The sequence below is a fragment of the Trichoderma virens genome, assembly GCF_000170995.1.
Source record: "Trichoderma virens Gv29-8 chromosome Unknown TRIVIscaffold_6, whole genome shotgun sequence".
Taxonomy (NCBI): domain Eukaryota; kingdom Fungi; phylum Ascomycota; class Sordariomycetes; order Hypocreales; family Hypocreaceae; genus Trichoderma; species Trichoderma virens.
This window is the reverse complement of record NW_014013743.1, coordinates 1280948-1303571: the sequence shown is the minus strand read 5'-3', so window position 1 is coordinate 1303571 and position 22624 is coordinate 1280948. Positions and strand designations below refer to the sequence as shown.

Below are 22624 nucleotides of genomic sequence, written 5' to 3'. Positions count from 1 at the left end.
ACGGGCAGTGAAATGACCACAAAATTTCCAAAGTACATGTACCTACGATTACCATATTCAAAATGCATCTCAACTCGTTATAGTGGCTAAATGGTTGCGAGCATACACAAGGCAATTACATAGGAAACATAGGAGTCAGTTGCTGAACCAAAAATACAAGTAATTCCACACCGCTTCCAAATTCTCACGCTTTGGTGGCCGTGATACGCGCACCTCCCAACTGACGCCCAGCAAATAATGCGTCGACTGTATCGTAGAAGAAAGTAAGTGGTGCCGCTGTTGTTCCCTTCTGCCGGTTACTGATGGCCCGTTCGTGGACGAATTTGGCCCACTCCTCCGACATGTCCTCAAATTGAACATCACGGAAGCCTGCATTTGTCAGATCGCGTATATATTCATCACGGCTCGGTAGATGAGGGCAGAACAGAATGTTGCGTAATTGGTCGGCGGCGTCTTCACTAAGTGTTGTTCGAGCAAAGTAATCCTCAATGTAGATTTTGCCTCCTGGCTTTAGGGTGTCGGCTGCCTTTTGGAACAATGTATCCCTATCGGGGATATGTAGAATGCATAAGAAGGAGACAATGTAGTCTACAGGAGTATCTATCGTAAGCTTGGTGAAGTCGGCATTGACTGAGCGTACGCCTTCAGAGAGGCCGTTTCGTTGGGTGATGATCTCTGCGAATTGATGAATTTCGGGTTGCAGCTCGATACCGGTCACATCAACGCCATAATGCTTATGCAAATAGCGGCCGGTAGCGCTGAAGCCTGAGCCAATGTCGACAACTGTTTGTCCCGGTTGCATTCCCAAAGTTTGGCATGCCTTCTCCAAGGCTATATCGCCCAAGTAGTGCATGCAATCGAAATCTGCCGTGTCGCTGAGGTTCCATGTAGGCTTATCAGCGAGGGCATCTAAGCTTTTCTTGACTCTCTCCAAATTGTATAGAGCCATGTCGCCAACCGGCTGGTTGGAAGTGTTGTTATCGCCCATTCTGTATTGGATGAATCGACCTCGAACAGAAGGATAAGGATCTAAATAAGGCTGCACTGTAAGGTATGGTTGTGTATGTTTGGGCACCTGGGGAAGTCATACATGATCTATAATAGCAATGCTCACAGCTTCACTGCCTCCGTATTCCTATATAGCGGAACTAGCATGAGGAGACAATGAGAAGCAGCAAGAAATGGCGCTTGACAATTATATGTAAGAAAGTAATATAGTTAGAAGTGGCGGTGACGACGACGACGATGATGATGATGAAAAATGTAGATCAACCAAGGGAGGAGATGAGGAAAGATATATAGTAGGCTTTAGGTACCTATGCCGAAATAATACAACCCTAAATTCCAATGAATAAAGAGTGAGATCAATGAAACATGCCCCTCTTTAGGCCGTTATCTACTTGGGTAGGCATTAATGCAGATTTCAAATCTTATATACATGTCGGTGGGTTAGTCTAAACTATAAATCAAGATGGCATTTTGAACAAAACTCGGATGCCGATGCAGACGGAGTATTATTGATCAATAGTATGAAGCATTATACAGCTTAGGTACCCCACACTACATGTACCAGGGAGCTGGAGTGCCGAAAATTGCAGCCCCCATATTCCCGATTTAGCGGTATAACATGACAAAAACAGCGTCATCTTACGCTCCTGAAAGGAGTCCTGAAAGGAGAAGGGAAAACAATCCGATTCGGAATCTCCAGGATGCTCACATGGCTATGTGTGAGTTTGCATTATGAGAAATGCGGTGGAAACCATGGTTGGGTTTGCGGTGCGTCAAAGTTTGGATATCGAAAAAGGCCCCAGGCAGAGGCTTGATCCTATTACGCACGTCCACTGGAAAATTTAACAATTCCCTGCTCGCTAGACAGGCAACAGAGGAATAGGCCGCGACATTCAGTATCAATGAGAGGCTTGCATCTCATTGGTAAGTTCTGAGATATTGACTACAATTCTACTACGGAGTACATGCACCTACCTAGGTACTCGTTCCGAAGTGCCAAGGTACATAGGTACGTACCTAGTGTGACATGGACCGGTTCTACTAAGTTCGGAGAATCGAAAGCATACATCGAGATGGGCTTATGGCTTTATAACGGAAACAATCGAGTGACCACATTGCGTATAAACTGTACGATACACTCGTATATACCCTACCTATCAACAGGTTTGTGTAAACGAAGCATAGCTCAAGCGCCTGGGCCTGGCCAGCTGGCAGTACTAGCATGCCTCCCAACCCGTAACATTTGAACTGCGTCTCAATCTGGCCGAGATTATTATGCGAAGCCTTATTATAAACATTAAGGCAACCGCCTTTCAACAAATCCGCCTTCGAGCTCAACCGGTGTTTCGCCGGCCCGGTTAGCTCAATCGGTAGAGCGTGAGACTCTTAAGAGGCACACGATCTAATGTCGCGATATCTCCATATCTCAAGGTTGCGGGTTCGACCCCCGCATTGGGCTTTTCCTATACAAGCACCTGGTTGAGAGTTCAAGGTGGTTTATTTTTTGCTGGGTTTTTTCCTTATCTTTTTTTCTCCTTCCACCTGTAGCCAGTTTAGTAATTATTTGGTCGTCACACAGGGAATGGCGACCTACTTCATTGTTCTCTTCCTAACATACCTCAGCCTCTATTAGTGGGTGCCATCATCATTGATTACTTTCCTTTCCGTGACGCCAAAGAATTCCTTAGCCATTTCCTAACCGTCGACTGTGTTGAGCTGGAAGTTTGAGTATCAACGGCATCTAGCCGTCCCGGAGTGATAGCCCGGCTCCCATCAATATTCGCGCCGGGTGCTCCCTCAAGCCATCCTGGAAATGACAATTCGTAATAACCGGGAGACATTTTGAAACTGGGATGCATGGTGGCCTGTAATGACATCTCCCACTCCTGTCTGGTGGAAACGTTGAGACGCCCTCCGCGGCGAATCAAGGCAGACGCAACTGCGCGTTCGCGATGATAGGCGACATAGGTTTGAGTTCTCCGCACCCAACAGTCGAGCGGCGTCATATTTCTCGAAGTCATTCCATTGGGATCGGCGCCTCTGTCCAAGAGATGTTTTGTAATTCGGTAATGGGTAGGTATATGGAGAGCCTGGATAGTACCGCCGCGTCCATGAGACAGCATCAATTCATCAAAATGGCTGCTAGTGAGGGCAATGTTGGAGGTGTCCATATTGATTTCGATATTGGCTCCTGGCTCAAAAAAGGCAGTCATTACTCTCTGGACAAAGTCAATGAATGTGTTTGTCCAGGAAGTCGTATGGTGTAGTCGGTCCATCAATATGAGCAAACTGAAATGACTTGAGTAGACTTGCAGTCCTTGGGCGACCATATCTCGAAGCAAATCTATAGCGCCACCTATATCGACTACTTCTTGCTCAATCATATGTGCAACAATGGGAAAGATAAACATCGTTCTCGTCTCCTTATCGTGCTTCAGGGTGTCTTGTAGAAGCAACTTGAGGCTGCACGCAAGAGCCACCTCCAGCGTTGTGAAAGACGCAAGTATCAAATACTTTGGGAGAACATTGTTTTCTCCAGTTCCAGTCCATATGTTTTCTCTAGTTCCATCCCATATGATACCTCTAAACAAGAAATACATGCTGTTCCCTGTTGTTGACTCTGCTTCCCGTACATAATGTACTAATGTCTCGTTCACCGGTACTTTGATGCCGCTATTAGAATAGAATGCATGTCGCATAACTTTATATTTCGAGAGTATTGTATACCCATTCTCCTTCACAATTCGATATCTCTCTCCAAGGACGATACATTTAAATTCTGGGAGCTGAACAAACTCGGCAAGGGTTTGATGCAACAACTGAAGCTGATGATTCTCATCAATGGTTTCAATCAAGCCACCCGTGTGTGCTCTGAGATGCTCCTTGGTGTAGCGACTTGCGTTGCCTTTCCGTCTACGAGATCTCTGCGAGTAAATGTCATTAATGTTTTGGGCATTGGCGCATACGAGGACATCCGACATCTCCCTGAGATATATTCGTTCTGTCGATTTGCTGACAACCTCGAGCAAGCAAAATGCCTCCCAGCGGTATGAATAAGGTATTCTTTCAATAATAGTCCTATAGTATTGCTCTAAATCGGTGGGTAGCGACTTGAGGACGTCTCTGAGCGTTGCATGAAGATCCACAGTATTTTGTCCGGATGCAGTCAATCTGGCAGCGTTTTCCACGAGATCATTCAGCACCAGTCTAGCCCATAAGAAGACACCTCGAGCCTGTTTGACAATCTCCTCGACCAACTGTATTATCTCCGCTGAACCTGGTTTGTCAGGGCGTATCGTATGTAAACAAAGCTCTCGAATGTCATTTTCAGTAAATTCATGGATTTGAATGCCAGGACTGTGTCCAAATGCGTCGATAAACGGCTGCCAGGGTCGGCTAGAGAAGAGGATTTTCAGTCGAGTACGAGTTCTTTCAGTAGAAGCAATATCCTTGATGAATTGAGCGATAAATTCTGGCGGGCCGTCGTGCTCATCTAGAGCATCGATAAAAAGGCAAAGATTCAAGTCAATCAACTGTTGATCTGTAACAAGAGTGATTGCATGACTGAGCTGCTGTAGACTCCAGCTACCTGTTTCTACACGATGTCGTTGCCTTTCCCGAGCTAAAAACCTGACAAGCATCTCTTTTATCATGTCTTCAGGCTGGACTTTTGTATTCTGGGCTTTGTAAGATTCGTTCAATCTTCGAGCCATCAAAATATCTTTAAAGATTGACAGTTGCGTGGTTATTTCGATTGCTTCGAGCCATCCTTTGACTAGTGAGATGATCTCTTCATTTGTTGCCCATTGCGTTTCGATTTCGGAGAGAATGCTCTCCACAGTAGAAAAATCACCGGACACATTGAATTTGTCTTTATACTGCGCCTCCATTAAGACATCTTGACGGAGATAAATTTGGTGTATAAGATCTTCATCGTCGGTCGCCCCCATGGATACCATGGGTTGGAGGACCATTGTACGAAAGGCTTTTAGAGGCATCTCACAACGTAAAACCTTGTGAAATTGCGTCAATATTTCGGCATCCAGATTAACATTGCAGTATTTAATCATAGTCTCCAGATCATGAGAAAGGCTCCCAAGATTATTTGCATGTATGGCAGCTTGATATGCTTGCGTAAGATGCGGTTGCATAGCCAGGAATGACTGAGGGGCCTGCCTCAGAACCTGGCTCAAGATTCCGCGGTGAAGACCTTCAAGCGACTTCTGGATCGCAGTACCACGATGGTGGAAGAAGAATGTTGCTCGGACAAAATTAACATTGCGATGCCATATGCGTAGGTACTCTGCGGTGAGCGGATTGTTGTGGAGATATTTCATAAACGTAGACTTGCCAGACGCCGGCTTCCCGGATATCCAGAACAGCTTCTCGTCATTTTGTAGCCAGCTGGTTAAGCCAACAGACGCTTTTTCAAAAGCCCATGTGAAAGAGTGGCCAGCTGCTTCGTCAATTTGCTCCAATCGGCTGTCACGTTCAGGGCTGTGAATTGCCTGTACGACGGCTACAAAACATCAGTATGATCAAGACTATCCATAGGTATGATGGTCTTGTTTACTTACAACAGATGTCCCAGAACTCTGGATCGACAGTAGGGTCGACATGATCCACCACGGCGTCAGCTGGCAGGATATTACTTTGAAAGAGTGTTGTCTTTGTGACCGTTGGTCCACTTCCTCCTTCGTCGCCTTTTTCAACATGAATTTTAAGCATGGCTTGCAGTTTAAATGCAATTCGGTCGATTAACTCGCTTCCTGCAGAGAATTTAACCATATCAGAGTGATTGGCATTTATTTGTATCGTTGAGCCCGAGTCAAAGTTGCAGCGTTGGCTTGTTGCAGAGAGTGGGGATACGAAAACAGTTCCAGGCCCAGATCTCTGATATTTTCCGTCAACGGTCTACCAGCTGCACTTAGTATGCAGCATCTTCATATTCAAGAGGGGTATTAATGGAAGCATACCATTACAGTAGGCGTTGTTTCCGTTTCGTACGCCCAGAGCAATTTCATTTTCTGGAGATGAGAGATCCCTGAAAACTGTTCCTCTAGTGTCTCGATGAAGCGCGATTCCTTCGAGATTTCTTTAACAAGGGAATCCTTGTTTGGCTGCCCTTGCAACATGATCTGCAGATCAGAGACGTCTAGACCTTGACTTGGAACTCCAAAGAAGATCGCCCCCCGGGTGCGGGTAAGGATCAATTCATCCCTTACACTGCTATCGGCTAACATGCGAAATGCTTCCTTCAAAATAATACCTCCAAGGCTATGGGCAAAGAAGATGAGCTTTCTAGAGCCAGGTGTAGCCCATCCGCCTTGTTGAAGGGTATGAATGAAGGTCAAGGCAATATCTGGCACTGTTTGAAACGACTTGCTTCCTGCTAGTTTCGTGTCATATCCATACAGAATGAACTTGATCTTCGGAACAAGATGTGGGAGAGCGTCTCGAATCCACATGAACGACTTGTCTCTCCCATATGGCTGCCATGAACCAATCGGGTGGCTCGCAAGTCCCGACATTACGATGCAGCTATACGAGGTTTTGTGTTAGTTGGACCGTTGTATAACAACATTAGTAACTGTCACACTTGTGCTCCAATACCAACGTACTCATAGTGATGCTCGTATTCCGGGACATCGTTGAGAGGTGATAGTCCGAAAAAGCTATCATCGAGCAGAAGTGGTTTTTCCCACGTAAGATCCCGCAGTAGCCATTCACCCGCCGCCGGGTCCCTGCTGACAACATCTGGAAGCTTCTTAAACGACAGTGTCGCCGTCTTGGTGCGTGTTCTAGCCCATATCTCGCAACTGAGAGCCAGCGAGGCTACATTGACATCTCTCTGATCGCCGTCAGGAATAAATCTGCTGAGAAGAAGAGCCACTCCAAGTCGATCCAGGTGCTCAGGGATCCCCCGCAGGCGGTAGACTTTGCTGTCCACGGAAGTCATTTCACCTGCAAGTACGACATATGGCCTTAGTTTGCTTTTGTTTGCTTCTGCATCTGTTCAGACTAGACGCTTTCTTTCGTATAGATAATGCCCGATGGCTACAGACTGCGTTTGTTGTGACACAGCCTTGCCGCAACGTACTTGTATACATTAATGTGTCTCGATACCTAAAAGATTAGGCAGCGCTTGATATGCAGCTTCCACACGTATCACCCAACCCCTGTAATTTATCCCGGCTGTTATACTAGGTATGTACCTATTGTTACTGAACCTGGATATAGCACGTGGAGTATAGCGCTTAAGTACTCTCTGGACAGTTTTTATTTTTCATTTTTGAAGTCTTTTCTACGCTGATTTATTTAAACTTGGCTATCAAACTTGGTATGCAGGCCTTTCTTCAATACCAAATAGCTGAATAAGGAAATTTGACTCTTAAGGCGTGCCAAATCGCCTAGCGACTCACGATATCATGGAACCGTGTTGCGCTTTCTTGCCTTCAGGGTAAATTTGCAATGAATTGGGTTTACCAACGGACCCTGAAGGTGGTTAGCTTGATCCACCACTCGTTCTTCTGCCGTGTTCTGCTTACCTGGCGCAAAATAGGCACCTCGTCGTTACAATATATGCCCCATTCTAGTTCGTTAAACAGCTCATATAGAACAACCTTGAGCTGCATCAATGTAAAGTTGACTCCCAGACAGGTCCTAGAACGCGACGAGAAAGGAATAAAGACCGCTTTTGCTTGCTGGGTTCTGAACATGGCATTGATACTAGCAGTGTCTCTTCCCCACCTGTCAGGCCGAAATACAAGAGCATCAGAACCCCAGACCCGCGCATCGGTTTGGACTGCATATGCATTCCATCCAATCCATGTACCCGCGGGAATGTTGATGTCACCGCCTAGAAGAGTTTGTTGGGTTGTATAGCGGTTCGTGAGCGAGGGAAAAGGCGGATGGAGACGCAGGGTCTCCAAAATAACCGCCAGAAGGACGGGAAGCCGGTCCAAGTCTTCTAAATTGTATGTAGCTGGCACCAAAGAAGACATCTCATCGTGTAGTGTAGATTGGATCTGGGGGTTCTTTGCCATTTCTACAACGGCAGACAGGAGGACTGATTCAACATCCTCAAAGCCAGCAAGAAATAATTGCTTCATGTTGGAGCGATAATGAAACTCGGAAATTTCTCCGGTTTCCCTAGCAGAGTTCAGGCGATCCCTTAAGGTGTTGCCATTAGTGTCCGGCTCATTATCTGTATTTAGCTTTCCGATTTCCATCACAACTTCTTCAAATTCTTTTACCAAGCGAAATGCTCGACTAATTGACGGAAATAGCCAGGGAAACCGTTGTAATATTGGGAAAACCATAGTAATCCCCCCCATGAAATTCTTCTTTCGATCTGTCAGGACGCGAGTCAGTCGACGGTCAATATCAGGTACTCTCTCTAGGTCGATGCCCATCAGGTATTTGCAACAAATAGAGAGCGACCAATCCTGCGCGTGCTCATCGATGTCGATGCCAGATTTGCAGGTTTTATCTTGCATCTCGTGCTCTCGCCACAACCTGGTCCGTAACTCTGAAGATCTTCTCTTCATGTACGCAACATCAAACTGTTGTTTAATCGCCGGCAGCACGATGCTTCTATGTTGCTTCCATACCTGCCCAGTTGCATCAATAACATTTATCCCAAATAGTTGGCCCAGTGGACCCCACGGAACTTTCGCGTACGAGCCACCCTTGGCGAACACTGTGTCCTCACGGAACATCTGCATCAGGTATTCGGGTTTTGTGATTTGGATGCTCCATCTTCCAAGGTGCCAAATGACAACTGCCCCATGTTTTTCTGCTAGGTCGCGCACATATTTATTGTAAAAGCTAACCCTGGAGGTTCCATAAAAGGTGTCATAAATCGTGGTCCAGAGTGGGATTTTAGGGATGTGTTTCGGAAGTTTGGATGAGTAAAAGCTGGCATAAACATAAGAGGTAATAAACAAAAGAAAGCCAATGGCAAGGATATAGGCAGCCATTATAAACGATATGACGCAAGACTTCAATGCAGAAGCAATTACCATAGATAACCAACTAAATTAAAAACATGGATTATGTTACCTACTTATATTGCAGTCCGTCATGTGGTTGTGATACTGCTTCGTAGATCTCATTTAAACCTACGAAGGACAATAGTGAGGCGTATCACACATACACATAGGCATACCGCATGGGACTATCGCCGATCAGACCAACCATTTCAATCCACGCCCGAGACGCAGTCCGACAGTAATCCCGAGTTACTTTTTCTATCTGACGAGGTGAAGCACACCGCAAGTCTTGTGTCCGTATTATCAATACGCCTCTCGTAAAAGCGGCGTAACTGAACTGAGACATTGTGAGTGTCCAAGTGACACGACGAAGTAAGACAGGAGACATAATATCGGTTATGGGAGCATCAAGCTGGCGTTGCTATCTGAAACATGCAGATACATCAACAAACTGCGGCCACTACTCCTTGCTACTGGGAGGCTGCAGTCGCCCAAATTCAAGTATATTACAGAGTAATAGTCTGGTGGATAGAGTCAGTCATCGCGATAGTCCGAGGGAGGTTTTTTTTGGTGAAACCTCGGAGACATCATTAAGACACAGCATAGCATCGCGACACAGCATAGTATTACATGCATGGCATAGAGAATTATGGCATACAGGAGCATCAATTAGTAAGAAGAGGATGAAATATTTGATAAGCTCAAATGTAGGGTGATGGGAGATGATAAGTATTTAAAGGCTGCCAGAAGGGTCGAAAGGGTCGTGATGAAGCACGTATCAAACAACAACTTTGACCGTTGGTGATTTCAACAGAGCAAGGATCGCCGTACATGACATTAAATCTTTCCAGTTTGGAGTCCTCCCAGTCGCTTTGTCAGGTTTCCACGACTCATTGGATTCACCATGGCTCCGCTGAAGATAATTGGAGCAGGCTTTGGTCGGACAGGCACTCTGAGTCTCTGCCATGCTTTGGACATGCTCGGGTAGGCAAATATTAAGCTCATCATGCTTTTAGTACCTAAAAATTCGTATAGAGACTGACTCTTTCAACAGATATAACTGCCATCACATGCAAAAAGTCATTCTTGACCCATCGCAAGACCCACAGGCTTTTGAAGCCGCGTACCACACTCGAACTGCAGACTGGGACAAGATCTTTGCCAACTATGACGCGGCAGTAGACTGGCCAGCTGCTGAGTTCTGGCCTGAGCTTCTAAAGCAGTACCCAGATGCCAAGGTGATCCTTACTGTGCGCGACCCAAACGACTGGTATGCATCCGTTGGTAAAACAATCAAGGAATGGCCGATGGATCCTACCATCAGTTGGCCAGAACGCATGATCAAGACTAGAGCTATGGCGCGTGTTATTGTCAAAGAGGGAGCTCTCAAGGACTACCCAGACAAGGATAAGATGATTTCCCAGTTTATGGAAAATATTGAGCGCGCCAAGGAGATGGTCCCAAAGGACCAGCTTCTGATCTTCCGGCCCAGCGAGGGCTGGGTTCCTCTCTGCAGGTTCTTGGATATAACCCCGCCAGATTTCGAATTTCCTCGTTTCAATCGTGGCGAAGATTTCGTGGATAGAATGCACTGGCTGAGAGAGTCCATCGAGACCGGCAAGTATCTTGCGGCAGTGTAAGTCTTTCCAAATCCTCCTGTGGGCATTGAAGTTGCATGGAATTAACTAGATGAGCAGGCCTTTCAAGGGGGATATCATAAGTGTGAGTTCAAACTAACAAATTCGATTGCGATGAGATGGGGAGCAGGTTGCTTCAAGCCGGTGTCTCAACAACTCTTTGTGGGGGGATTCAACATCCGTACTGTTTGCTTATCTTGAGAGCTTAGTTGATAATTTATATAATCCTAGCATAAATTGATTGAGCTTGAGGCCTATTACCCTCACCCTAACTACCTCCTAGAACTGTAGCGGTTTCACAACGATGCTCTCTTGTGCAAGCGGGCGCAAACAGGTGGGAAGGGAATGCATTTGGCTTGTAGGGTTAAGTGAGCAGTGAAACGACTTTAACAGGATGCAAGCAGGCGCGTGGAAATGCACCAAAGCGAATGTCAACACATGTTTCTTGAAACGATGCGCCGTATTCATCGGATGCTGAACATGTGTATACTGCGCCTCATACAATATTTATACAGTTGTATTATTTATTAATATTGCTTACGCGTTGTTATTCTGTGACAACGGCTTTATTGACTTGAAGACAAGCGCACTTGGCCAGGACTTGTAAAAGCATAGACCAAATTTCACAAAACATATATTAGACTCAGCACTCTCCTCTTCCTCCGACATACTAATGTGAGAATCAAGTAAGCCATTTGTTCATACTTTCCACTACTCTCGTTCACTTAAATAGAACCTCTCCGCCCTCTAGTGTCCCCCCAGTCTTATATTGACCAATAATGCCACTTTTCACCATCTCTTGTGCCAGCCTCGTCAACAATCCGTCGCAACCCTTAGCTGCCATGAAGCCCAATCCCAAGGGCAACTTCTGTGTATGATTCGTGATACTGCTACTCACCTCGAACTCGCCAACTGGCATCGTAAAATCTGGGACTTCTGCAAACGGCGCGATGCGTGACAAGTAGAACTTGGGATTCACCTTCGGCGGATCCAGGTAAACGTTACGCGGCGTTGGATCGGCGAGGTATGTCGCCCAGATTATGATCGCTGAGGAGCATGTCTCTTCGTCCGGCGTCAGTAATTCTGACTGCAGCCAGTCTCGGAACATCGTCCTGTTAGCTTCGGCGGCGGCGAGGTCTGATTCGGATGTCTGATCGGCGAAATCCCATCGGATTGTGTTGGCTGGATCGACAGCTGGGAGAGCACCGTCGTGTTTTGCTAGTGAAAATGCGTCAGTCGAACAGTCTGTGTCTGGTTGTATTTCTTGACTTACCACTATAATCGGCATAAAATGGTTCTCGAACGAGCCGTACAACGTCTTTTTGTACCTTGGTAACATACACACGATCAAGTACTTCGTCTATTGTGGCATTCTGGGCTGCCTTGGGCCTGGTTTTGTCCCATTCATCTGCAATCTCAGTCACATGGAGCTCTGAGCCAGTTAACTCAATGATCTTGTCTCTGACATTCACAAGTACCTGCGTTAAGTCGTCAAGTGGTGCAAGGTCCCCCCAGCCGCCAATATGGTATACTTTTTTCGGCCACTTGGGTGTCTTGTCACCGGCGTAGGAGGTATACTTGCTCTTATATAAAGCCGCCTGAGCTGCATCCCAGAGCACTGGATCTCTGGTGATAAAGCCAATGGTGTCCATCGTTGGAGACAGGGACATGCAGCCATCTGCCGACACGCTTCCCCAACTTGGTCGGTTGCCAAAGGATCCGCCCATAGCTGCAGGACCGCGGATGCTTCCACCAGTGTCTGTTCCAACGGCCAAGTCAAGCCACTCGTATGCGGCGATGGATGCGCCACCGCCTGTTGAACTGCCGCCAGCATCGTTATAGCCATCTCCTCGGGGGTTGAACGGTGCGTGATAGTCAATCCAATCGGCAGTTGGCGAACCACCTTGTGCAAATTGCGCCGGGATCTGCTGGCCGACGATGACAGCGCCGGCATCGATGAGGTTGTAAATTGCATGAGCAGTCTTGTTGGCTGCAGGGTAGAAGTGGTACCACGCCCGGTTTCCGTTGGACTTTCTCACGCCCTTGAGATCGAAGAGATCCTTTACTCCGATGCGCACGCCGGCCAGCGGCTTTTCCTTCGTCTTCGTAAAGTATAGTCTCGATGGAACGCCAATGCTCACCGTGGCAGAGGAGCTAACCTTGGCCGAGAGCGTTTCGAAAGACCCGTCTGGCTTTTGCAAAAGTGACTCCGCGAAAGCTCCGACAAAGTCATCATACAAACGGTAAGCCTTGTATACCGAACCTGTCGAGTCGATGAAGTACGGCCCCGACGGCAAGTCAGAGGCATCAAGAGGAGCTACGACTGCATTTTTGCCGAGCAGGTTCTGCGTGCTGCTGCTCTTCTGGCCCGCAAGAAAGATAACTTGCGCGAAACCAGCCTGAAAGACATCATCGATGCTCGTCCAATTTCGCAAGACCGCGTCTAGGTCCGAGGGCTCGGCAGCTGTGGCCACTACTGTGACTGGGGTGAACCCGAAAGCGCTTGGTATATCACTAATTGCATTGAGAGAAGACCGGGGAATACTTCCTACTTTATGGTGATCGATGAAGTAATCGAGCTTGTTGAGCCTCACAGTAGCCCCGGTGGATGTAACCTGGCTGGCGGTCGTTGTGACCAGCGTCAACAGTGCCGGCAGGCATGAGAGTGCGAATCGAGCCATACTGTCTTTTTGAGACGCTGATGGAGCACTACGTTTAATTCGTGAGATCCCATAGACGGCTTTTCTATAAATTTGCTCACGGTCGGGACGCCAGATGCTGCTGTCAAAACTGCTCTCATCATCGTGGAGACTCCAGATCCATAAAGCAATTTGGGCTGGTTTTGTCTAGTTCTGCTTTTTCTCCCATTGTAGAATATCTGTGATGGAGAGGGCCATTAATTCACTTATGAAATTATACTATTTATGCGTCTTAATTATTTCCGACGATTGCAGAGTCGTTGAGTGTTTGCATGAGAATTTTGTGGACGTTTCCGGTTACAATTGCTTGCAGCCGCCAAATCCGGATTCTGCTATTGTCGCCTGTTAGCTCTCACAAACAAATACAACAGAATACTCCCACCAGACGAAAACTTATCGTCGAGGTTGCTCCAAGAATGATACGCACCTGTGCTTGCTTGTCGCTTTGGCCGGCCCGAGGTTGCTTTCATGTGACTTGAGCAAGGCGCCAATCCTGAGGTGAGTTCTAGACAAAATCTGGCGAGCGCACCTCTCACTCCACCAGGTACTCAATGCGCTTTAACAAGCAAGGGGAGCCAATTATTACAAGTCTGATGGTCTCTTAAAAAATACCCACAGAAGGGTTGAGCGAGATTCGCTCGGGTGAACATGGCCGGCAGTTCAAGCAGACACCTTGGATAGGATCGCCGTTGGCAAAAGATACTATACATATACTTTTTATTTTCTACAATCAGCTAGATAATCTGTGCCATTCGAATAACTCCCGGTCTTGACTTGGAATCACTATGAGATTGACCAGAGCCTCAGCTCCAGTTACAGTAAGCCATCGGGAAATCAAAATCATCCGGAGCACACGTCCGACCACTACTTTGGGCTTCTTGGTAGCACTTGGCGTCCTGCCACTTGCTGCAGGAGATGGTCCCCAGTAGCGTGTCTGGATCGGGAACCAACTTGGTAGGATCACTATTCGTATAAGTTACCGTGTAGGAGCACGACGAGTCTCCAAAGACAGTGAGGCCCTGGACGGCGTGGATCCACACCGACGATGGGTAAGTGGCATCAGACCACTCTCCCGTGCTGGTGCACTCGTCTGGGCGGCCGTTATAAGTACCCAAGCCATACGCGCTGGTGCTCAATTGGAGAGTTATAAACCAGGTCCAGTAGGTGGCAGCTTCGCCGTTGGGCCCTGTGGGAACCGTCTTGCCGCCACCGCCTGTCGGCATTGCAGCGAAGCGCGTCAGGTCCCAACTGTACTGCTCGCTGATGACCTGTGCGGCGAGTGAGCTGACGAGGCTGTCTGGCTGTCGGCCCATGTCGCGGTTAGATGCGGTGACGGTGACGGTTCCATAGGTAGGTTCAGTCCCTGTTTGAGTAGTAGTCGTCGTCTTGTCAGTGGCATCACAATCCACGTATGGGTGGCAGTTTGTCTGTGGTAATATGCTGTTAGTGGCTACCTATACTCGAGATATTGGAAAGAGTGTCTGGAACTAACCCTTGTGGTGGTGCTGTATTTGGTTGGAGAGGCAGTCAAAGTGCTGCTCACGATATATGTGCAATCATTTGCGGTTTGCGGCTCACACTCTCCTTCGGGCTGAGTTCCGCAACCTCCGTTCTTACAACCGGGACCGCCGCATACATTCAGAGGGCACTGGTCTATAACAGAGAACCGTTAGTCAAGTCTAGTTTGACACCTGGATGAATTATTTAGGGCACGTTAAGGGAGCACACTCACTTCCTGCAGGGCATCCAATAAGGGGCAAGCAGCCGCCGCCGCATCCAAACAAGCCGCAACCTCCACCACAGCCAAAGATGGAGCAGCCATTGTTGCAACCGAAAAGCCCACAGCCGCCGCCGCAGCCGAACAGGTGGCAGTCGTATGTCCCGCATCCACTGCCATGGCAGGTTGATGTAGGCTTGGCGCTGGTATAAGTGATCACTGGCCCAGTATCGCTCTTCGTCGTAGTCACTGGGGGATAAGTGATGGTCGAGGTACCAAAGGTCGTCGTTGAAGGAGGCAGAGTGACAGTGCTAGGCGACTCGGTCGGCAAGGTGACAACAACAGTCGGCTGAGGTTGGATCGTCACAGGGTGTGGTGTAGGGAAGAATATGGGTACAATCGTCGTCGTTGTGGAGCTTGATGAAGAAACCGGGATGCCGTTAGAGTACACCGGGATATGTGAAGGAGGCGCAACGGCTACGCCAGAGGGCAGGGTGATCTGGAGCGGAGGAGGCATCACGCTCTGCACGACGCTAATGACGGCAGAAGTTGGATCCCCGGAGTTGACCGTTATGGGCCACCAGTCAATGGCAGTAGTGGTGACGGCCGGGATGGAGATGGTGGTGGTGATTGTCACGATGCCGCCACCAGCTGCTTGAGACAACAACGTTGTGGTCAGCTTCGGCCACGATATCGTCGTCGTCGAACCAATCTGAGAAGGAGGGAGCACCAGCGTGCAAGGCGGGATACACGAGGCTGTTGCGCCGCCGCCGCCGCCGCTGCCTGGGGCCCAGATGGTGGTTGGGACATAGATGAGGTTTCCACCATCTCCGCCGTCATCAGGGACGTCGAGCGGCTCGAAAAGAGATAGCTGGCTCCAGAAGGGGTGGTAGTTCACGTTGGTGTAGTCCAAAGCGCTGATCTCGGTGTGGGCATCGTTGGCATCCGAGCTGATCATGTTCAGGGAGCCGATAGTGATGAGATTCCAGAAATGGATGTCGCCCGAGTTGTCCTGCATTTGCACCAGGGAGATCTGGCAGTTCTGTGTGTCGACACAGGTCTGGACATATGTCTGGAACCACGAGTATAGTCCTGCGCCAGCGACCGTGATGTTGGAGGACGAGACCATGCGGACTGCCCAGGCGGCATCACAACCTTCTTGCTTGCCATTCGGGCAGTTGTAATCCGGATCTCCGGGGAATGCGCCGACAGCGCTGGCATACGGGGCAGGGGGCAGGGGATTGGGTTGATAATAGGGCGTTTCGGTCTGGATCATGGAGGCGAGGACTTGCTGGGCCTGGTAGAACTCATACTGGTAGAAGACAGCGTGCTCAGACGCGGTGCCATAGAGCCAGACGGGCTTGACGCTTTCGATCAGCATGCCGCGAGCCACATACACCGATATCTGGGTCATGTTGGCGTCGTCTAGATCGTGATCTGCCGTCCAAAGCCACATGTTCTCGATGTAAGCGCTGGCAGACGGCGTCATGTGAAACATCATGGCGCCGGCAGTGCACTTCTGATCCGTGCCGGAGGTTACGGCCGGACAGTCGGCGACTGAGAGATCGGTGCCGTCCGCTCCGCCGATCCGGACATGGCTGTCCCACATGGCGGCGGTGCCCTGGCCGTCGGCGTTCATGTTCCACTCGACGGCAACAAGGCCGGCGGTCGGCCCCTTGGTGGTGAAGAGCAGGTCTTGGATCTCGACGTTGCCAGTCTCGCCGCCTTCCGCGCCGACGCGGAAAAGGGCGTGCGGGTTGGAGGCATCTTGGAACTTGGTGCCAGAGGCTACGAGCTGAGACCAGCACTGGCCGACGATCTTGGTTCCAGAGGGGATGGTGATGGTGTCTGTGAGTATGTACGAGCCGGCATCTATAAAGATGACAGTGCCGGTTCCGGCGTATTGGTTGATGACGCCTTGGAAGGCGGCTGTATCATCTGTGACGCCGTCTCCCTTGGCATGCCACTTCATTTGGACAATCGTCGCGCCCACATAGAGCGGCTTCTCCCTCGAGAAGTACGGCAACTTGGGGAGTCCGTTACTAGCCCCGGTGAGGCCCCCGAGATGGGACGTCGTTGATGTGGTACCAAGTGTGTAGTTGCCACTGTCATTGTCGGCACTGAAGAAGGCCGGTCCAATGGTGTAGGTATCGACTTTGCCCACGCTGCCGGCTAGCCAGGTCTTTCCAGCGTTGTCAGCAATGGCGGCACTGACGCCGGAGAAGACGACGTTATCCAGTGTGATGCCGGTTGTGCCCGCATTCTTCTGCGCAACTGGCGTGAATGTAAGAATGGCAGTATTAGTGTTGGTGAATGTCGAGTCTTGCACCAGTAGGGAGCCGGTGTGGTGTACTCCGTCTTCTGAAAGAAGGCTGATGCCGGTTTGTGAGCCAGAGATATGGATCTCTCTCCAGATCTAAAATATCAGGAATGTTAGAGAGATTCGCCCCAGCATGTAGATAATAGCAGCTGTATCAAGTTGGAACGTACCCAACCCCAATCCCAAATGAGTTTGACAGCAGTAACGCAGTTGATAAACTGCAGCCGCATAGCAGTGAACTGTTGATTTCCACCATCTGATAGCAGGAAATATATCACGTTAGCGAGAGTTGTTCGTCACTACACCCATTCTCGTTGCTCAGTTCACTTACAAATGCCGAATGCACCACCTTCAAAAATCAGATCACTCATGAAGCCTCCGCTACCGTTCTCAGCATCTATATGTATACGCAGCTCATTAGAACAATGCTTTTTCTTGATCACGTTATTCCATCGCGCACTTACAAATGGCTTGCTGGGTTGTGCCGGCATTCTGAGAGACGACGAACTGGATGTTGGTCAGACTCGTCGCCTGCGCGACCTGGTAGTGCAGAGCTGCGACGTATGCACCCTGGTCTGTGGCAGTAATATCAATGATGAAGTTGCGTATCTGACGGTAGAAGTTGGCCTTGTGACATGATAATCAGTACGTATTCGGTTGCTAACATTGGAAGTAAAGAATACCAACCGTGTTGATGTACCACTCCTTGGCATTGCCGTCAATTCCCGTGCCGCCATTGGGGACATAGACGTCTGTGCTGATGACACCAAGTCCAACAAAGGAGGCGGAGGCTTTGATGACGGGAAGATTAGTCGGCTAGATGCATGTTGGTTAGTCAAGAGGCCTGAAACAACCTGAAGCGCCCAAAGTCTCAACTCACGTCGCCAACCATCTGCGTGTGAAAGTATGCCACGATCGAGCCACTGACAAGATACGTTCCTTGAAAAAGCCTGTCAGCTCATCTTCTTTCAACCCAACAGAGACAAGAACGGTCATAATTAGCTATGCTCACCAGGAGGGAAGTAGACCACAGCGCCCTTCACACTGGAGCCATAGCAGTTTTCACCACAGCGGTTGCCGTCGGTAATGGCATTGTTAATGGCAACGGTATCATCCTGGTCCAGAGAGAATCAGTATATGTATATATTACTATGAGCAAAGTCAAGAAGAGTTGATATATATTCGACATACCGTAACTCCGTCTCCCTTGGCTCCGTAGTCCTTGACATTGCGGAAAACCTTGTACGAAGCATCATTGCCAAACGGCTGCGTCCCAAGGTTGTCGAGATTTGCCATCCAGTAGCCACTAGCGCGCTCTTCCAACGGCTGCTGTCGCTTGCTAAGCTTATGAAAGCGGGAGTAGTCCTTGTACAGAGTGCCGTTCTTGTACTCGGCAGCAGCATCTATCTGGGCAACGAGGGCCGCCGCAGCAGCCACGTCTGAAGTGACATTGTAATAGCTGGGGCCAGCATCTCGGCGGACGCGAGAGGTGCTCGCCGGATTAGCAGACCAGTTGTTCCTTTGCGGGTTCTCCCAGCGCGCTTTATTTGACGCAGTCACCTCTTTGAGAGCTTTGGCAACAATCGCCCTAGCACTAGAGATGGCCTCTGGGCTGATGCTTGCGACTTTGTTGACAGCGGCCTGGGCAGAGGCAGCCGCGTCAACGCGAGGCTCAACCTGCAATGCCTTTCGTCGAGCAATGTTTTGCTCAGTGACTTGTCTGATATCACTATGATCAAGAGCTTGAGTGAAGAAGATAAAGAATGAGAGGAGAAAGAGGGCAAGCCACGACGGGCGAGCACGTGAAGGCGCCATCTTGCCCTGGGTGAGGTAGACAAACAGGCGCGACTTACTATCGAAGCTGTACAGATTTCACATTGAGAGACTTGGCAGATAGACATAATGCTATATAAGATCTCGTCTCAACTTCTATGTTCTCATGAGGTGGGGTTCCAGCTTGACTTGCGACTCAAAAGCCTTGAGGTCTTCGAGGATTGTACCTGATGTATACCGATGTACTCTAATGTACTTCAATATACTTGAATTCAATTAAGCGAAGTTACACTGCATTAGATCTTTTGGTTGGTAACAAAGAGCTAGATCTGGTATTGTCCCCGTTCTCGGGCCTGTTTTAGGGCTTCGGGTGTTCCTTTTTGATCGACCCGAGAGGATTCAACCATTCTATTAATATAGGGCTTACGATATTTCACAGGAAAATAGTTTCTAACGGGAAACAGGAGTTTATTTCCGGCGGATTCTTTCAGTGATTATGCAGAGTTACATTGCATCAGAAGGATCTAGTTTCCCCGTTCGTGCGCTACTAGCTTTCAGCCCAAGGAACAATTGGTGTGTCACGGAGTTGGCATTGAGCCGGGGAAAATAACTGGACGCATACCACCTTGCGAGCTGCAAAATATTGGTCGCAAGTTATCCAGGTTATTTTTTTCATTTGTGTAGAAAATTAGAACGGTCCAGAGTATCATATCTAATCCATAGTCCATGAGAGGCATTGTGCAAATGGCAACGGAGAATTAGGAGTGAATAGATTGATTGACGACGTAGAAAAGTGAGATTCTGGGTAGGCAAGCCGGGCCGTCGGCAGACGTAGAATTGAATGCACCTATACTTCTCAAACTCAAAATCCAACTCTACGTCTACGGCAAGGAGAAACTCCTGATATGGAAACCAAAGCGTTGCTAGATCAAAGGGTTTTACCCGGGTTTGCTTCTGTGGAATAGATACATTATAGGACGAGCAGTCTGATTCAATCGATACCGATTCACTACTCTATTGCATTCATTCCTCAGCCCACCTTCTCTACAAGTGTATTCCCTTCGCTATCCAACTATCAAAACTTCTTCGTCAGTTCGTGTAATCGAAGCTGGGCCCTTAGGTTGGTGACAAGGGAAAATATCCCAAGTTCTGCGCGATTCCAGTAGACCAGTCATTTTGGTTGAGGTAGATGGCTAAAAGAATCTTCAAGTCAGCTCCATTCAAAAGCACAGTAAACACAAAAGTGCAACATTTATTTACCTGTCACGAAGAGCGAGAAGGTGTCTGTTATGAATTAGCAAGGGAGAGACTTGGAGCAATCAGTGCCACCAGCGAGAAGAACATACCAGAATTCGCGGCGGCCTTATCCACATTCTCCTGAGCGAGCTGCCGGATGCACTGCCATTGGTAGGCCGAATCCTTGTTGATCAAGCATTGATCCGCTGTGGGCAACACATGTCGTTAGTAAGCTCCAGTTCACAAGGGAAAACATAATCATACCGAGGGTTGGTGCGTTTTGTGTGTTCATGATGTTCGATGAATGCGTAAACTCGTGGATGAGCGTCGCTGGCAGATACCCCCAGAGATAATCCATCTGGTATACGTTGGTGATGAGCGGCGCGGCGTTGTGATAGTTTCCGACGGTATTTCCAGCGGTGTATCTCGCTGCCCAACCGGGAAGGTAGTTTCCGCAAAGCACAATGACATCCTCTCCAAAAAACGGAGGCGAGTTGGGGCGATACGTGTATGCGGTTGTACCAGCCAAAGCACTGCAAGATTGAAGCTGCACCCACTCTCCAATTCCAGCGCTGAACAGATAACGACTGTCAAACAGAGTGCCAGCGGCTCCTGTTTTGTTGACATTGTCTCAGTCTTGATGCTCTCGATTCATGTATGATTGGGCTTGACGAAATAAACATCATGTCGACGTACCTGGAAACCCCCATTGATCCGTGGTCCAGAGGAAAGAAGAATCGTCGCAGTAGCTATACATATATAGGTCAGTCAGCTCATGAAATGATGGAGTAAAATGGACTTATACATTTCGACGTTGACACCGCCGGGGTTCTGCAGGGCGCTTTGGATAGCCTGCGCAGTTCCTGATAGTAACCTTGATCAGCTTTCTGCATCCTCGGTATGGCAGACAAGGAAAAGATGAAGTACTAATAATTCCATTCAGTCTCGTAATAGCAGCAGCGTTCTTATTTTTATTCGTCACAGTGTCGGTGCCAAAGTACGCCTGCCCAAAGAATGCCTCATAGGTTTGAAACACGGTCCTGTCTGCGGTATTCATCCCAACGATGCTCGGCACAGGATTCGAGTTCAGATTCGCCAAAAGCGCCTGCAAACGAGGAATGGCATAGTTGATCTGCGTTTCATGTCAGCTTTGAAGTGTCTTCTCCAGCTTTCTTCAACCAAATCTCTCACAATGTTCAGGGCATCACCCAAGGCCAAGTTGACCGCCCCGGAATATGGGCCGCAGAAAGCGTCCACGGTGATGGCGCGTTTCATCAGGGAGCTGCGAGGAGCCTTCTCAAAGATCGAAAAGCCCAGTTCATCTTGGGTTGTGTTGACCGGCGCCGACCAAGTGCCTGGCAGACACGACAGGATAGCAGCAGCACCATAACAGGTGAAACCGAGGAGGGAGTGCTTCCTCATGTCGTTTTCTCTCTTCTTTTTTTCACACAAAACTGTGTCAATGAAGGGCAAGAAGAACCACACAGCAGAAGAGCTTAAGAGGCAAGGCTCACGGGTTTGCTTTGAGGATGACTTCGCTAAGGGCGGCTTTAACACCCGCGAGATCCATCACTGCAGTCGACAGGGATAGCTGCCCGTCATTAAACTAATCCGGATTAAAGAAAAGGAAGAAGAAGGGCATGACCAAACATGACCGGTTAATTTGCTGCGGGATACATTGTAGGACAAAAAGTACATGTAGCCTCGCCTTGAGGACATCACCTATCTTCTGCTTGCACCGACTGCGTCCTGAGGTTGATACATGAAAATACATCGCTTAAAACAATGCATGTATCTTGGACCCGACCCGTATGCGGTAGTATGTGCTGGCTAACTACGAGATAGGAAACCCCAGAGCAGCTGTGCCTCATTCAGTGACACAAGCGATATCCGCAGAGGGAGCAACGTAACCGTAACTGTAACCATATGCTATGCTTGAAGCTTTCTTAGATTAGCGCACTGCACGTATTTTCCCCCTCAGTGTAATGCCGGATCCGAATTGCCGGAGCAAGGCACGCTATATGTAAAAGTGCAAGGATGAGGATCCTGTAAATCGATCCTGACTCCTCCACAAGTGGGACTGCTGCGACCTTGAGCGGACATCATCACTCTATGTGTATAGAGTTGTTAACCACTATATCCTAAGGATTCAACTGTTGGTTCTGTTTTTTTGAAATAGCGGGGAAACCGTTGAATGCCTTAAAGACATCTTCCATGTTTCGTGGCATGTTGTTGGCACG

At 48.6% G+C, this 22624-nt stretch overlaps 7 protein-coding genes across 7 annotated transcripts; 1 reads left to right on the top strand and 6 right to left on the bottom strand.

Moving 5' to 3' along the window:
* Positions 1-74: 74 nt before the first annotated feature.
* TRIVIDRAFT_110580 (uncharacterized protein) lies at positions 75-1185 on the bottom strand (the record flags this gene model as incomplete). Its single annotated transcript, XM_014101250.1, has 2 exons — positions 75-1029; positions 1091-1185. One exon carries the CDS (start codon positions 986-988, stop codon positions 185-187), a length of 804 nt encoding a protein of 267 aa, XP_013956725.1.
* A 1619-nt stretch (positions 1186-2804) lies between these two features.
* On the bottom strand, positions 2805-6967 carry TRIVIDRAFT_10303 (uncharacterized protein; the record flags this gene model as incomplete). Its single annotated transcript, XM_014100863.1, has 5 exons — positions 2805-4593; positions 4639-5527; positions 5589-5922; positions 5985-6549; positions 6630-6967. Coding segments are annotated over 5 exons (3915 nt in total), but the record flags the coding sequence as incomplete, so codon positions are not given.
* Positions 6968-7434: 467 nt separating this feature from the next.
* TRIVIDRAFT_221775 (uncharacterized protein) lies at positions 7435-8990 on the bottom strand (the record flags this gene model as incomplete). Its single annotated transcript, XM_014101249.1, has 2 exons — positions 7435-7503; positions 7557-8990. 2 exons carry the CDS (start codon positions 8988-8990, stop codon positions 7435-7437), a joined length of 1503 nt encoding a protein of 500 aa, XP_013956724.1.
* A 916-nt stretch (positions 8991-9906) lies between these two features.
* On the top strand, positions 9907-10638 carry TRIVIDRAFT_60641 (uncharacterized protein; the record flags this gene model as incomplete). The annotated part of the gene is made up of 2 exons (XM_014101248.1): positions 9907-9986; positions 10057-10638. Coding segments are annotated over 2 exons (662 nt in total), but the record flags the coding sequence as incomplete, so codon positions are not given.
* A 749-nt stretch (positions 10639-11387) lies between these two features.
* Positions 11388-13242, bottom strand: TRIVIDRAFT_2199 (uncharacterized protein; the record flags this gene model as incomplete). The annotated part of the gene is made up of 2 exons (XM_014100849.1): positions 11388-11857; positions 11913-13242. Coding segments are annotated over 2 exons (1800 nt in total), but the record flags the coding sequence as incomplete, so codon positions are not given.
* A 2759-nt stretch (positions 13243-16001) lies between these two features.
* On the bottom strand, positions 16002-19190 carry TRIVIDRAFT_29344 (glycoside hydrolase family 55 protein; the record flags this gene model as incomplete). The annotated part of the gene is made up of 8 exons (XM_014101907.1): positions 16002-17471; positions 17546-17631; positions 17707-17772; positions 17840-18002; positions 18063-18191; positions 18256-18314; positions 18388-18490; positions 18567-19190. Coding segments are annotated over 8 exons (2700 nt in total), but the record flags the coding sequence as incomplete, so codon positions are not given.
* Positions 19191-20264: 1074 nt separating this feature from the next.
* Positions 20265-21806, bottom strand: TRIVIDRAFT_200809 (uncharacterized protein; the record flags this gene model as incomplete). The annotated part of the gene is made up of 8 exons (XM_014101247.1): positions 20265-20341; positions 20409-20432; positions 20495-20590; positions 20649-20996; positions 21081-21133; positions 21190-21247; positions 21312-21516; positions 21576-21806. The coding sequence occupies 8 exons, from the start codon at positions 21804-21806 to the stop codon at positions 20265-20267; spliced, it is 1092 nt and encodes a 363-aa protein (XP_013956722.1).
* Positions 21807-22624: the final 818 nt, after the last annotated feature.